This window comes from Thunnus albacares, chromosome 24 (assembly GCF_914725855.1).
Source record: "Thunnus albacares chromosome 24, fThuAlb1.1, whole genome shotgun sequence".
NCBI lineage: Eukaryota > Metazoa > Chordata > Actinopteri > Scombriformes > Scombridae > Thunnus > Thunnus albacares.
The window spans coordinates 6,015,566-6,032,383 of NC_058129.1; the positions used below are offsets into that span (position 1 = coordinate 6,015,566).

The 16,818-nt window shown below is 37.8% G+C and overlaps 1 protein-coding gene and 1 long non-coding RNA gene across 4 annotated transcripts in view; one reads left to right on the top strand and one right to left on the bottom strand.

Moving 5' to 3' along the window:
- LOC122976312 (gamma-aminobutyric acid receptor subunit gamma-3-like) overlaps positions 1 to 16,818 on the bottom strand; it is a 125,749-nt gene that overhangs the window by 44,570 nt on the left and 64,361 nt on the right. For all 3 annotated transcript variants that reach the window (XM_044344717.1, XM_044344719.1, XM_044344720.1), the window contains exons 6-7: positions 14,200 to 14,282; positions 6,566 to 6,703 (exon numbers count right to left, since the gene is read on the bottom strand). In XM_044344717.1, coding sequence (XP_044200652.1) covers positions 6,566 to 6,703; positions 14,200 to 14,282 — 221 coding nt within the window. The remainder of the gene's footprint in view (positions 1 to 6,565; positions 6,704 to 14,199; positions 14,283 to 16,818) is intronic.
- Positions 2,132 to 15,228, top strand: LOC122976314. Its single transcript, XR_006400904.1, has 4 exons — positions 2,132 to 2,592; positions 7,911 to 8,000; positions 14,202 to 14,405; positions 14,976 to 15,228. It is a non-coding gene; the product is annotated as an uncharacterized LOC122976314 (long non-coding RNA).

Below are 16,818 nucleotides of genomic sequence, written 5' to 3' on the forward strand. Positions count from 1 at the left end.
TTCATTTGTTGCTGCTGCTGACATGTATTTCCAGCAGAGCAAGACCCAGGCAGCTTGGTATGAACCCCATAACGGACAGTCCAACACATATGACATGATGTCATCATGATGCAATATAAACCAGGCTGTGTGAAAGAGACAGTGACAAGAGTGATATTAAAGAGGCTGGGATTTACTCTTAGAAATATTAAATAGACCCTCCAATCTACAACAATCACTTTAGGTAAAACCACATTTCTCTCTGTGGTGATTTTCATCTTATACTAACAACCAGTATATGACAATGTCACTTGTAGCAGTCAGCATTACCCTTTCAATCATTATCCACACAATACTTTAACCAGTTCTCACCATATACCAAACAAATACTAAATGAAACACTAATCAAAACCATTCAACTCAACACAACACCCCCACACGATACCCCACACTTGGTTTAACCCATAACATCACTGATGATGTCAGCAAGAAAATAAATGCAGGGGGTAGAGAAGTGCCACCCCTTTTGACTCCGGGGAAAGCATGGTGAGTATGGCGAGTTGGGACATTTAACTCAAGACAACTTAAGATTCAATCAATAAACGGTAACTGAACTGAAATCATACATGTCTGTCTTCATTTAAGCAGAAGATGTTGATGTAACTGTGACAAAACCATGGACTGTATATAAATATAGACGTAGTCACCGTGACGTTACACATTGGTTTGGAAACTGCCGTTTTGAAGCCTCGAGTGTAGCAATTTGACCATCGCCATGTTTGATTTTTGGAGCCAGAAGTGAGCATATTTGGACGAGAGGGATGAGCTGACCATAGCGCTAGCTGCTAGCTTGGTTAGTACGGTGCATTTAGAATCTATGGTTAACAGTGATCATGCTAATGCTAATGCTAATTTTCGCTAGCGAAAAACAGGCCTAAAACCGTTAAAACAAAATGTACTCACCGGAAAAACTGATCATCCGACTCACTGATGGGTCTTTTATTAAAACCAAACGCTGAACAAGACTTTTTTTTAGGCGATCACAAAGTTCAACTCACTTCAGTGAACTGAAAACAATAATAAATAGCAACAGCTAGGCCTATACGCAATGGTTATGTTAGGTCACGTACGCAACGTCGTCGCCGTGGTAGTGCCTTGTCAATCACAACGTAGCCACGCCCTAAAGCATACCCTGCTTTGCCGTCAAATTTAAATTAAATGGGACCATAATTTACAAAATGAACATCATGCTGTATTGAGAAGACGTGAAACTAGCAATTGAGATCATAAACTCATTAGGAAACAGTTTACTGAGGTAATAAATCAAGAGAGAAGTAGGGTCATTTTCTCAGACTTGATACAATCGGACTTCTTTTTGCAGCCAGTGGAGTCGCCCCCTGATGGCCCTTGGATAGAATGCAGGTTTTTGGCACTTCTGCACTGGCTTCACTTTTCAGCCCCGGAGGTTGCCGCTTGAACAAATCAAACCTGATAAAATATGTGAAAGCAATGCTGCAGATAAAGATGTATTGGCTAAACAAACAAGTGACAAGCATGGCAAGAAATATATCAAAGTGCTTATGGGGGGGATTCAAGCAATAAACTGCATTTGTTAAATCAATATATATCGCTAAATTCGCAGTTAATCATTATGTTATACATTGATACAACAAATCAGCAGTGCATTATTGAGTTGAGATATTGAATCAATACTGTACCTCTATATTTGCAGTCAGTCACTTTATGTTGGCAGAATAAATCAATATACACTGGTACATTTAAAATGGAAAATAAAATATGATACTAAAGTTACTGTTGACAGATTTATTTAATATATATAAAATCACTGCCAAAGAGGCCTCCAGGCAGGCTGTCTTGGTCAATGTCAGATCATGAGGTAAAAATAAAATATCTGCTGCTTCACAATATGGAGGGGCTGCTGCCGCTCAACAATGTGAGCAGAAGTCGTCTATCACATGTTTTAAAGCTATATTCTTTTTATTTCTTTCAAATTTTAAGTAAAGATGGTAAACTTTTAAACATTACACTGCTCGTTGAGCAGCTTTCTCCAGATGAAAGGTCTCTATTACTTTTAATAGGAGCGGTCGGGCAAATAGCATAGGCTTATTTTTCTATTAGTTAAAACTGTGTTTAAATCAAACTTATTTTGCTAACTTGCATTTACATTTCATGGCCAACTGCGTAAACATAGAAATACAATAAAATAGTGGAAAGTAAAGCATTTTTCAAAAAAGCATCTGCCCTTTTTCTTTTCAATTTAGCCTTTAGTCATCTTCTTCTTCCTAATCATTATCCACAGCCGGATCGTTTAGGGCTTGGTTGATCTGATAGTTGTTGCTCTGAACACTTTTTCTTTTTAACTTGGACTCCTCCCTCCTCATGAGGTGAAATAAAAATACACGGGTTTTACCGATTTTGAAGGCTTCAACGCAGAGTGTAATTTTCCGCCGCCAGGGGTCTCTATATCAAAACAATAACAAAAGACGAAGTTTGATGACGTCGTGAAGTAGCTTGGGATCATGGGAGTTGTTGTCTTCATCGTTAAACACCCATCACTGCAGTTTTCACGTTGCTGGAAACATTTGGGATAATGTAAGTACACAACTAAACAAAAATGTACCATAGGTCTAGTTGTTTTTATACGTACCGCAGATACATATTATATCTTTCAGTGGCATGACTGACGTTAAAAGCAGTATATGGTACACTTGTATGATGTTTGTGCTCAGTAAGAGAGCCTATCACCACTGTAGTGAGCGCTATGTCGAGATAAGTGGCGTTATGTTTGTTGCAAATTGTATAAATCATGACGGAGTGGGGAAAAGGATGAGTATTACTAAAAAAATCTGATGCTGTCTACCTGCATTAGTATTCCTTTCCATCCCTAGTAAACAGATCTTTAGAATGGACTCATTTAGAAGAAATATGTGACTGCTAGAGCAAGGGGCGTAATAAAAATGGATACAAGATAATGGTGCATTTAATCACTTTTTATTCATACAATATAGAGATCCCTGATGGTCAATTCAGTAAATCCCATGGTTGGCAATACAAAAAAGGGAATTTTATAACTATGGCCCATTAAGGAAGGATACATGTAATCAGATCCTGTAATAAAAAAGCCTTAGTTGATGGTTTATCACAAAGACTACTGCAAATTATCTGGTTAATTTTCTCTGTTGCAATGTGGACAACAAAGCTTAATCACAACACAGTGGGCACAACATAAAATCAGTATATTTTGCTATTTCACCGAAGTATAACTGTCTACTTACAAATTATGTCCCCATTTATGTCTGAGATGGACCAAAGCTAGTTAGAAATGGAAGATAATGCATGTTAAATAAAAATACAAACAACTGCACACAGTTTTATATGCCAACGGGTAAATAAAAAAAAAAAACAACAAAACATCAATTTGTTGTTTCCTGACTTATTCTCCATTTCTTCCCTCTCAGCAACTGCAGAACAAGCTAAACAGTGTTTCAGTTTGACAGTTTAATGCATGGAAGATTAATGTAAATTATTCTTGCAAATGGCACAATAACATTTGGCACATTCTTGCAAATGTTGCAGGATAATACTGTTTAACTTCCATAGATGACTGTATGGAGGCTGTAAAAACGTAGTACATCCCCAGATGGACTATCTATAACTGTGCCCATACACACAGACGTGTGGTGACTTCTGTGCTCTAACCGTGCATCGTAGCAAGCAACCCTCTGTTTACACTCTGTTAGGACATTAACAACCCCTCTGTTTACAGACTGCTGCAGAATACTTATTAGTCTGAGTTACCTGCTCTACACTTGTCTACAGACTGTCTTACTGTGCAGTCAGGTCTACTTTCTGTTTGGAACTTCCAAGGAAAATTCTTGGGAAGAGTCTTTCATTAATTAGCTCAAAAGAACTGAAATGTTATTGTGCTTGCTTCCTCCCTCACTAAACTGACACAATTTATGCAGTGATTTAAAGAAAACAGCATATATTTGAATGCATTTCTCTTAATATAGTAAGTTTTGAAATCTTTCTACACTCACTAAGTCCTCATTTGCCTCAGTAAACCATGATGTATCAGCAGTGCAGTCAAACACAATTTTCAAGTGTTTGTTTCGCAAAAAGTGAGTTTAAGCAATATTAATGATGCATTAGGTTGACTTTGAGTGACTGAAACTTTGATTGAGGTTTGGTAATGAGCTGGGTATGGTTAGGACAACATTTTATTTTTTAACCTTTATTTATTCAGGACGTCTCACAGAGACCAATACCCTTTTTGGTGGTCCTGTCCACTCACATATGTAGTTAAACATATTCACCACTGGAATTTGCCCAATACAACCAAAGGTTGATCTATTGGCTACTAAGCAGCTCCAATGTAGCAGGTCGGAGGTTGCTCAAGGGGCACCTCAGTATCACTCTTACTACAACCCCATGCACTCTGCTTCAATGTGTGAAGAAATCTAAAGCTTGCCATGGCCCGCTGTGCCTAGTTGCCAAGCTAAGATTGGACAATCGCTGTTCCAAGGAGTCGTCTGCCTGCCTGCTCATGTCTCTTCCTTGTGCACTAATACTTTCATCATAGTTTGATGATTTCCAGCTGTGATTTGAATATGATATGTGGTCAGCTGTAGGTTAGGAAGCGCAGTCAAAGGATGTATCAGAGATCTCTCACATAAAGAAGAGGGGGAACATCAAATGGAATATCAGTATTGTGATCCATGATGAAATCTCAGAACAGGGCTATGAGACTGTCAGCGATATCACTGCAGGATTCTAAAAGAAAAGGCATTTGAAAAATTTCCACAGTGGACATGTAAAGAAAGAAAAGGAAGAACATCAGCATTTCTGCAATATAACCACAGAAAAGGGCATAATGGAAGCTTTTGGGGAATTTGCGATGGGATCATAGAACAAAGCGCCGAAGTGTTTGGGATTCCGCATTGGGGCCTTTTGAAGAGGACGCTGCTGAATTGATAACGACGGTGGATTTGCGGCGGGGGTCCCCAGTGGCGCTGTGGCCGGGGATCTGTCCACTCTGTTCTCATTAAAACAGCCCCATACCTCATGTGTTTATGAGGGATGAAGGATAAAGCGAGGAGAGCGAGACAGAGGGAGAGAGAAATAAGGGAGAGGAAAAGAAACGCAGCACTTTCGAAGTTTGTCATGATGTAAATTAATGATAGGTATTTTTAGCCGGGGATCTCATCATCATGCGTGTGGAGATGGAGCTCCAGCAAGTGAAACAGGAAAAAGAAACGAGGTAATAAATGAGAAAACGGCTAATTTTCTTGAACAGCATGAGGTAGATGTGTAGGTTTGCCGTCGCTTTTGAGCATCTCAGCAGAAAATTAGTTTGGCTGTGTGTTGACGATACAGCGGGAGTCCAGGAAAACATATAATTTATAAGGCCATCAATGTGTCTCGGGATGAGAACGCTCATCAGTCACCTTTTTTTTTCTGTGATCAGGAACACAATGAGAAACTGCAATGGCAGTTTCTCATTAGATAAACAGGATGCTTGATCAGTTTCTCCCAATGGGTGATAAACAGACAAAAAGAAATGATTTCCTGCAGAAGTTGGTAACAATACTTGATATCATGTTTGAGTATTGGGACAAAAACATGCCACAACACAGTTTGCACAACAAAATGGAGCTGTGCAACCAATTTCCACTGAGCTCCTTAATAATTTGATGCCACTCCCTGTTATCTCTCTCCTAATTATGCCAAGTACTCCTGTTCCTCGAATATTCATGAACGGAGGTTCAGCTCTTAGAAAGCTGAATCAGGTCACATTATGCAGATCTCTCCAAAGACAAAAGACCGTATGGCACAAACTAGAAGGAATATATGCAATTCATAAACAAGGTTAAGAGAGGTTAACAATCACTGTCATGCTCTGTCTCTATCTCCCTCATTCATAATGCTTTGCTTATTAAGCCATTCAAATCGGGTTTTATCTGCAAGGGTCACGTGCAGGCATTAAAAATGTATTAAGAACTTGGCCCACCTCATGCCAGTTGTGGATATAATTACTGGCACCTGTTGGAGCAACAATATTTCTACAGCTGCCACTGCCGCCAAACAACACACTTAAATTAAATCATCAAAGAACACAAAGCCTAATAACCGCACTGAAAGCATGGGAAGAGAAAAGGAAAGGAGTGAATAATTAAACTTCCTTTTTAATCTTTAATCTTGGTGATTAATGTCAGTGGAAAAACCTATTTGCCCTTACACCCGAGGGGAATACTTATGAGCTTTCAACTTGTAGTTATATGATTACATTTATGGGCATGGTGCTAATGTTAACCTGTGCAAAGCTCGGGGCACCAAGGTAGTCGAGCGGCTCGAGAGGCTGGGTTTTATTTTGAGCTCTTGCCAGCTCCAGCTGCTAGTCCGAAGCCAAAACTGACCTCAGAGGGCAGGGTGCAAATGACAATGATTTTTTTCCTGCATGGATCAATAAGGTTTTATGAAATCATTAGTTATAATGGTATTAAATACAACTGTTCAGCTTGTTTTTTTGTGACTTTTTCTTAGTCTTTGTTGGCGCCTCTCTTACCTGCTGTCGTCGCGAGCACATCTGTGGTGTTTCTGAGCCCCATGAAATCAAACTGGTAAAGCCTCCAGTATTTCTGGTCCGACGTCTCCACTGAGTTCCGCCTCCACTTGTACACAATTTCGTCTCGTGGGTAGCCATCTAGAAACCACACAGTAAGGTGTGTGAAAGAATGAGGGAACACAAAAGACAGAGAGAAAAAGTTGAAGGCAAAGAATACAGGAAAGATAAATGCAGCAGTGCAGTTTTTATTGTATGCATGATTCATACAAATTTATACAGAAAGTTTTCATGGGCAAATCAGTGGACTGCAGACCAACTGAGAAATTACTTTGAACTTGTTTGCTTGGAATTTACTGTAGTGCATTCAAGTCGAACAAATATCCACTCTACCGTGTTATGCGATGTATTATTTAGTGCTAAAATCTTAATTTCAATGGAAACATTTCACAGGTTTCTACAGTTAAAAGTCAATAGTTCTCAAGAATGCTCTTGAATACAATTATATTTCAATGGTAAAAATGGAGCAGTGTGCTTTATTGCAAGACACTGTCATCTTGGAGGGAAAAAGCTAGGGCTACTTCAGAGAAAAGTAATATGAAATTGCTTGGCTTTTTCATAAATGGAATTTTTCTTTGTAGTGTAAGATTACAGGCCATGTATCTTCCATATACTTCTGTGACGACAAGCCTATTGTTACACTTCAGTGACGTGTGAAAGTACTTTTCCATATAGGAGCCAAGTGGTGCTTACCAGGAAAATGACCTGCTTGAAAATGCTTTAAAGTGTCTCTCACATGTTTAGCATTAAATTGCAGGATTTCACATACAGATCCTTGCTGGGTGGAGCAGTTCATAAACTCGAGCACCGAAAGTGCACAAGAAGTTAGTTCATTTCTAACGACTTCTGCATGTAAAAATAAAGCTGAGCTCATTTCACAAGTTGAGGCAATTTTGCACAGACAAATGATTGACAGCAATAATGAGCAAGTGGCAAGCCTTGTTGTACCCTGTAGTGGAAACTAGACTAATTATGTAAATGGTCTCATTTAGAGGATAGTCATCTATAACCAAGAAGAGCAATCACCGTGATGCAAGAGGGGTGTTTTTTTAATCACTAATATTGATGGCAAACATTATTGCCAACATATTTCTCTTGGTGTGTTTGTACAATTATCTTAACTGCAAACAGTATTACCATTGGGTTACTAGTGTATCTTCATAGCTACAAAATGTCTGTCATATTTCATACCCCGAAAAGCCCCTGAAGCAACATGTTCTCACGCAGTGTTATAAATTACAGTCTTCTGTGGCCTTGGCTTTAATATTGTCTGTGTCTATTCCCCAAGTGAAGAAGACGAGGAATGTCCACTTCTGCCATATCTCTGTAAACAAGTTCAATTATATGTGAGGATCTCTGCCAGTGGAAACAATATCATGTGAGTATAGCAATATGGGGAATCTAAAATTGAATCTTTAATTCTACTTGCTTTATATGAAAGGAAACATAATGATATTGTGGCTTTTAATAAGCTTAAAGCCTCTGGGTGGGTGTTTCCCACAGCAGAAATTCTAGAAATTATATTTATATACTATATAACTAAATTAAACCAGCAAATACATTTTACAGGACAAGTAATGCTGGCTGCATTTCATTTTCTCTCAATATAATGAGAAAATATTGATAATGAACATATAATATTCAGAGACAATATAGTTCCTTTTTTCCCATCAAGACATCAAATCTGGCAATACAATGTCTGCTGGTTGTAACAATAATATTAAACTTTTGCTATAGCTAATTTTGCTATTGCTAAAGCTGTTATGGTTATGTTTAGTCACTGGCAGCACTTGTTTAAGGTTAGGGAAATAAAATGGTCTTGGTTTAATACAGAAAAAAAGTCCATAGTGACATTTAAGCTACACCACAATCTTACACTAACCTTAGCCATAGTGCTTTTGCCTAAACCCCTAGTGCCACTGTCAAATTAATCCAGCCATTGATTACGTTTGCCAATGCAATGTGATTGTAAAAACAAGGAGACAGAGTTGGCAAAATGTCCAAGATAGAGTTTGTATTCCACTTGGAAAGTGGAAACTAGCAAGCTAGGCTAACTAGCTCCCACACTGAAAGTGGACGCTAGTTAGCCTATCAGTGTTGTGTTTGTCCCAAAGGAGAGGGTCTAGCTAGTGTTAGGTGTCTCTCTTTCTTGGAACCTGAAATCCTTGCTGCCTGGAGAATATTAATGCGAAGGACACTATCACTGCAGAAAAATACATAAAAAACTTCTATTTCTTCTTTTTGGCTACTTTGACCAAATAAATACGGTCAAAACAAACAATAAAATTATATATATTGGTTTCTGAAAAAACATATTATATAATGTATTATATATAAGTTGTGAACAACACAAAATCGGAGTGACAACTTCTGATGATTAACCATTCATGAGCCCTTGCCGAGGGGTTTCAAATAATGCAACAGGGGCTGCGGCAGTTATCATGGAGGTCTGCAGCTTTTTTGAGCCCGACTGAGAACTGCTGATTACATCTATAAATGTATGACTTGCCTGTTTCAGCAGCACTGAGATGTAGTTAATGCTGCTTTTTTTTACTGCAACTGGTGTAACTGGGACATTTGTATTTAAATAGTAAAGAATGGTATCTAGTCTGCTAGAAAGTCTAATCAATACATCTAATTTATCACCCATACACCATTTGCAGTAAAGTCTTATATTCTCCCACTTGTGTTACTTACATTTGAAGATTCTTTTTAATGTACAGCAAAGTTATTTTGTAATAGCAAGTCCTGAAATTAACTTATCTCTGGTGAACAAAGACATGCCAACACATGGCTTTTGTAAGATTACAGTTTTGAGGAATTATTTAATGACTTTCACTTCTTCTGGTGGCTGTCAGCTGATTGACAAAACATAGGTTTAAGTACTGAAATGTAATGAAATAGTCATATTTTGCCATTTCTGCCACATAGCAAATTACCTACCTATGTATGTGACCAACATAGCACCACAGAGCGTGTTCTTTAAGGCGTGATTGCGGCCATGCCTGTAATGGTGATAACTGCATGAGGCATGGCTGATTACAAAGTGATTGTAATCATAGTTAAGAACACCTTTCCGGGCTTTTTATGGCTTCGGCAGTCATCAAAAAAGTTTTTCTAAAACGTATTATACTGTGAATACACTCAGAAGAAAGCTTAAAAGCTTCTGTGTCACAAAAACCAAGCCATCAAAACGTGTCTATAAGGTGCATAATGTCTTTTCAGGAATACAACTGGTATTAAAAAAATATTCTGAATTAATAAGAAAGATTAGTGAGGCCATCAACACATTCATCATGTTTATAATGTTCTATCTCAATAAACGAAATTGATTGCAGCCATAATGGGGAGAACTTGCTTCAGGAAGAAGAGAGAACATTTGAAAAGCCTTGTACATTAGGCTTCTACAATATCATAACACATTAACAGCCACGTGCCTTGAGTGGTAAATTTTCTTCTGAGTGGGATTTGAAGAGGTTGATGGCAGTGGAAGTTACACTGAAAGATTACGCGTTTAGATATTGGATAAAAGCGAGGGCCAAATTCAGCATCATTATCAGGTGTCATCCTGATGTACAACAACTGAGAGAGACTATAAGTCACCTCTGGTCTGCTTCGTCGCCCTCCTCCTCTGCAGCAGATCTTCATTTTACAAACCATCTGCCATGCAATGTGTAATTTGTAGGCCGACAACGTGTTTATGCAAAACAGACGGAGCAGACCTGAGCGAAAAACACTTGCTGCTCACTTAGTTTATGTGCTTTCTCTGGCGTCTGAAAAGCGTCTCATGTTCTGTTGTAACATTAAGATTGATGGAAATGGTTTCCTTATCAGATTCGTATGAGAAGCCCTGGAGAGCAGCTTTATATTTTCCATAAGAGTTGACATATGTGCAGCTATGTCTCCTACCCCTAATAGGACTCCACGGATCATGTTCACATGAAAGTTTTGGACATTTTAAACCAGACAAAGACCAGATGTTATAAAAGTTGTTTTTGTTATCAAGAAGCCTAGAGAGGTAATTAAACCTCTTAAACTCAAGCACGCTGGCCTCAAGAGCAGTAATAGAATTATTTATCAACCACTGTGACTGTTCCTTTATTTATTTCACCTCTTCCCTTAACAATAATCTGTTCTGTGCAATATATCTTCAAATGCAATAATATGCTCTATTTAATATTTCTCCAAACTGCTGCACTAGCTCCACTTGCTCCCAGTACCAGACATCTTACTTTTATTATTCTGTCTTGATTGGTTCTTATCTATTTTGTATTTTTGTATCTTATACTGTATAGTGTCTTTATTTTTTTTATAATTATTTATTCTTATATAGGCATTTATAGGCTTGCTCCAAATGACATTTCATTGAACTTGTACAGTGACAATAAAGTTATCTTATCTTATCTTATCTTTTGGACTTGCTTCTAGTAACGTCTCCGAATGTAATTTCCGTTGTTCCTTAATTATCAAGAAATCTTGCACTAATCAGAAAATCCTGAATAAAGCACAGTTATATGTGTTGTAAATGGGGAGATTTAGAGTTTTCACTTTAAAATGTATTCTGAAGACAGCTTCATTTTGCAAAAACAGAAATTTGCTGCTAGCTAAGCTTGCATTTGTATTCATTACAAATGAATAATATCATCATTTTTGCTGTGAAGCCAAATCTAAAACATAATCTTGAAAAAAAAATATGTTTGAGCAGTTATGATTAGCTCTCAACATGTTGGGGTGATGACAGCATTCAGCCCAACATTCAGCTGTAGCGAATATAATCATTTAAACTTCAAGGCTTTAATTCAGTGCTTTTGAAGACACTTGCTGCTCATCCATTGCAGCCACAGACAAGAAAATGTCCATGCACATGGTCATGTACTGAGCCTGGAAAAAGGGTCATTATTGCAAATCCTTTCACTGAGAGCAGAAACATAATGGAAGCCCATTTGCGGTCAATAGCTCTTTCACTACCTATAGTACTGTAACATCTGGTCTCATCACACTGTGAACAAATTGTATATGCTCAAAAATACTCAATTGATTATCTGTATTCAATGCTGAGAGGAGGTTTAATAATGGCCAGTGACAAATACTGCCATCTGTAGTCGCATCAGGTAATGGTTATTACCAAAATTCAATCATATCTACCAGTGAAAGATGTCTGCTCCAACAGAATGGCCTGTCATACAAAATCAAATTAGATTTGTGACGCTTTTTAGGTGGTGGTTAATTTAATAAGGGACAGGTTAATGGAACAATTAACGTTTGAGGGCTAATTTTCAGGCAGCCATTATGCCATTTTTGTCCACTTTTTTTTTTTTTTAAACATCTGTTTTGGAGTTTCTGACCCTTAAAGGAATAGTATGACATTTGGGAAATACACTTATTCTTATTATTAAACATAAGACTATAGCCACCAGTGAGTTAGCTTAGATTAGCATAAAAGCTGGAAACATTTAGCCTTACTCTATCCAAAGGGAAAACTTCTGCGTATTTTGTTAATGAACAAGACCATGCCTCACTTTATATTTATGCATTTCAACATAATGGAGGTCTTTCCATTGAAGTATATCCTGCATCGAGTTTTCTCTGAAATGCATAAAAATACTATACATGCAGATACTACACATGGAAGATATAAAATGCCTAAATTTAAACAAAGAAATATAATGAAATACAGTACACATTAGACATCTATGGAGAACCTCTTTCTACCATCTCAAAAATATCTCTAAACTCCGCCCCTCTCTAACCCTATCAGATGCAGAGAAACTTGTCCATGCCTTAATACCCTCAAGACTGGACTACTGCAATTCACTCTGCCCAGGGATCCCTGGCAGAGCATCCAGAAGCTCATTCAGAACAGCGCTGCCAGGATCCTGATGAGAGTGTGAAAACACGAACATATAACACCAATTCAGTTTTCATTGCACTGGCTCCCTGTCTCCTTCACAGTTGACTACAAAGTCCTGATACTCGCATATAAATCCTACAGGAACTGATCACACCACAAACCTCCACTTGCACCCTCAGCTCCACACCATGGGGCCCCCGGTATTAAGCTCCGCACCATGGGGGATCGAGGCTTCTGCTCTGCTGCATCGTGCTTGTGGAACAGCCTTCCAAACCATCTGAGGGCAGCACAGACCCTAGACTCTTTAAAAAAAGGCCTAGAAACCTTTCTATTCATTTCATCTTAATTCTCATTATTTTCATTATCTTGTGTGTTGTATGCTTTTAACGCTGTAGCACTTTGAGATTCACTACGAATAAAAAGTGCGTTGCAAATGTATTATTAATATTATTATTATGTCTTTCCTTTTTATGTGTGCATTTACTGAGTCATAATGAAATGAAAAACATTTTTTGAAAGGACAATAATTTAGCTTTTTATCTTTAATAATTGAATTCATTGTTTTTCATTGTGACGTGACTATAGGCAGAGATTCATGTCACAATGAAAAACAATTAATTTTTTTTAGACGAGCAGCTAAATAATTGTTCTTTTAACATGTTTTCATTTCATTATGACACAGTGAATGCATTTATAAAATGGAAATGCATATAACTGTGTATTGTATTTCACTTAATTTCCTTGTTTAAATTGTTTTAATTTAGGCATTTTAAATCTTCCATATTTTTTTTATCCTTCCTATTTATACCTAAATATACTGTTTTGGGGTGCTTCCTCTTCTGTCTTATCATTACCAATGCAAGTTTATCCTCTCCATCTTTGATGCCTCATCTGATTCTGATGAGCCTTTGGGAGGCAAAAGTACTATCTGCCTCCTCCCATAGAGAAGATGTTGACAGAAATTCTCAGAAAAGACTCAAGCGTTGAAAAGCTACTGTTAAAGTATTTGTAATTGATTTTACATTTTAAAAAATGCCAATATAATTTATAATTTAGGAGTAAATTCATAAGTAAAGCAATCCTTCAACTTAAGGTTCTATTCGTTTCCTGACTGTAAAAGAATACAATAAAAATAAAAATAATAATAGAATAAAAATAAAAATAATGCTGAGAATCCTTGTTTTTTAACTCCCGCATGGGTGACTTAAGTCAAATTACAGTACACTATATAAATATTATTCTGAATTAACATACATACTGGTCTGAAAAACAACATTTTCCATTGTAAACCTCTCAACATTTTCACTCTACATGCCCAGTGTGGGGAAGTCACATGACTATGGTACTTGAGGTTGTGTTCAGGTGGCACAGTGCAATTTCGGTACTCATTTTGGCATAAAATTGTGCTTTTATTTCCACCTGCTCAGACCCCCTCTTCTCTAAAACAGCAATTCTCATGACTTTATCTGTTACTCAGAACCTCCCTGTTGTGATTTCCAGTAGCTTTAAATGTCACCTTAAAACTTTAAACATTGTGTTTTTATCTGTATCTGTCAATACTCATTTAGTCTCTATTTGGTTTCTTTTTTGCGTTCATGAAGCTCTACCTCAGCTTGAAAAGGTTCTGTATAGCAGGTGTTACAAGTATAGGCATCACAATGCATTAATATGTGCATATTTATCTGTGTGTGTGTGTGTGTGTGTTTATGCTATTGCCAATATTCACAGCTGGAGAAGACGAGAGGACAGGAGTGTTCGTCCATTGGGAAATTATGGAGTTGCAGCTGGCATTCTGCGTTGATGGTCATCCTGGAGAGGAAGATGGAGAGACAGAAGGAGAAAGAAACACTTTCAAATAAAGACATTCAAGGCACTAAATATGCTTCGGATCCTTCATTTTCCGGTCCATGAAGCACATGGTGTGAATGCACGGTACTCATCATAGCTTATATCACATAATGCACTTTTGCACTAGAGAATATGAAACGCTGGCTTCAAACCAGATGGTGCAGGATCACACTTGGTTGCTTGGTTGATGTGTGAAATCCCTCAAAATGACAGAACTGTTTAATCATCAGCGTAGGACATGTTTTTCTCGAAGACGGCATTAACTTATAGGTCAGGGTCCAAAGGATTCTAAAAACAGGAATACTTAGCGCTGATCACTGGACAAGTCAATACAGCAGATGTTTTGAGATAGCAACAATGATCACAAGTCAGCCACTTCATGACACAGTTTCATATTTTGCTTGTAAAATATGAAACTGAATGACTCAATTTATATTCTTACATCAACATATCATCCTAAAATTAATTTTCCATGCATGAGATAATGTCTGTAAAAGTGAGACCATGATGAAAATCAGCTTTTTCTTTGACTTATTCTGTGCTGTTGTGTATGTGTCCCTGGTAAAATTTCTCATTTTAGTGCTCTAACATTTTTCACTGACTTACAGCACAATCAAAGCATGAAGGGGACTGTCTCACTTGTCTGGTTTGTAGGTGAACAAAGCGCAGATGCTGTACACGCTCGCTTTTCATCCTTGTCAGGAGGAAATCCAAATTTGGGCAAGAGTGTGGAGCTGATGTGGGGAGAGCAAGCAGCGACAAACACAGCAAAAGATGTGAGTGTGTGTTTACTTGTGAGTGTGTCAGTCAACGCCCCCAAACATACGCCTCTTAAAGACTTAATATCCTTTTAATGAAACAATAATTTTCAAATTCATCAGCGAGACGCGCATTAGCAGAAGTGAAATTAGCTATTAAAAGCTCCAACATTTTGGAGCAAGTTTGTGAATGTGGAGAGGAATTTCTTGAGAGAATACTTTGTTCCATTTGAGACTGCAGAGTCAGTTTTTTTAAAGAGGCAACATCTTTATTAGCACCGACACTCAGCTGTGGATTCTGATTGGCTTAAACAAAAGAAAGCTGCTGGCAAAAGTATTGTTGTCACGGTTACAAAGGCCCGCTACTGCCAATGAACATTCTCACTTTCTACAATATCTGCACATGAATTAATGCTTAATGAGGACATGTCATGCATATTTCTATATTTTTCATGCATGGGTCTATATTTCTATTATGGGCTACTGGTATCTTTGCATGATTTACATTTTTAAAAAACTCCTTATTTAACTCACTCTGTCTGAAACAGGCCGTTCTATCTCACACTGGCTCCGCCCTCTACTGGACTAATCCGATCTAAAATATGCAAGTGGAAAACATGAACAACCATGGAGCAACCTTAGCAACAAAGGCTATGGGAACAGATGGCCGTTTGTGGGCATGTGTGAACAATCATCTGATGTCAGTTCGATGGGTAAGTAGATATAACTTTGAAAACTGAGCATTCAGGGCAGGCTGATAGACATTTGACATTATAACAGTATATTAATGACAGAAAATCACAAAGAGTTTGTTATGTCCACTTTAAGGTATGGTTAGGGTACTGTGTTGGGGAAAAAGTGGTCTCCTGGGTGAAGTTCAATGGGCTGCCGAACTCCATCCTCTTACTTTCTGCCTCGCTACTTAAAGAGCCCATTTTATGTGAATGTGATCATCAAACCATCAAATTAAGGACCTGTTTCAATGCCATACTTGCAGAAGCATGTGAAAGCCTTGTAGGACATGCAAATGTATCCGCAATTTGCGAATGACAATCATTCATGAAATTTCGCTTTTGTGACATAAGCCCCTGTTTGTTTGATGTCATAAAAAGTAAACTAAAATATGTTTATATTGGGAAATATACACATGCTTCAAAATCTCCTCTGTAGAAAACAGACGAAGCAGCTGAAAACACCACACTGACATGTCATCACATTCAGCAGACATTGAGCCACATTAGCATTCATTTAGAGTCGTGTTTCTAGCCACCTGACAAATATAAGTCAGTTCACTCTCCTTTTAGTTCTTAAGCTTGCTAAATGCTCCACTATGATTCATCACATCAGTCTGTCATGTGTTGCTGGGCAAAGAGTTCACTGAACAGCTTCCTGCTGCGGCTGGAAACGAGGTTGCTGAGTCTGCGGGCCAGAAAACCAAAACAATCATCGCAATTGACACTAAAATGCTCAGTTACTGAGGGAACCCACAGAGTCAGGTAATAATTCTCTGTGGGTTTTGTCACTCTAAGTGACCCCTTTCACATTGCACATAATTATTTGATCCATTGTTAAAATAAGAGCATTGATTAGTGCAGCTTTAAACTTGGCAGTGTAATTAGAGGAGATGATTTGAATTTTGAATTTAGAGTTAAAGAGTTTAGGTTATCAGAATAATTCTAAATATGGTCTTTTTGTTTTGCCTGTGCGTAGAAATAGAAGCTGGCTTTCTGGAGAGTCAC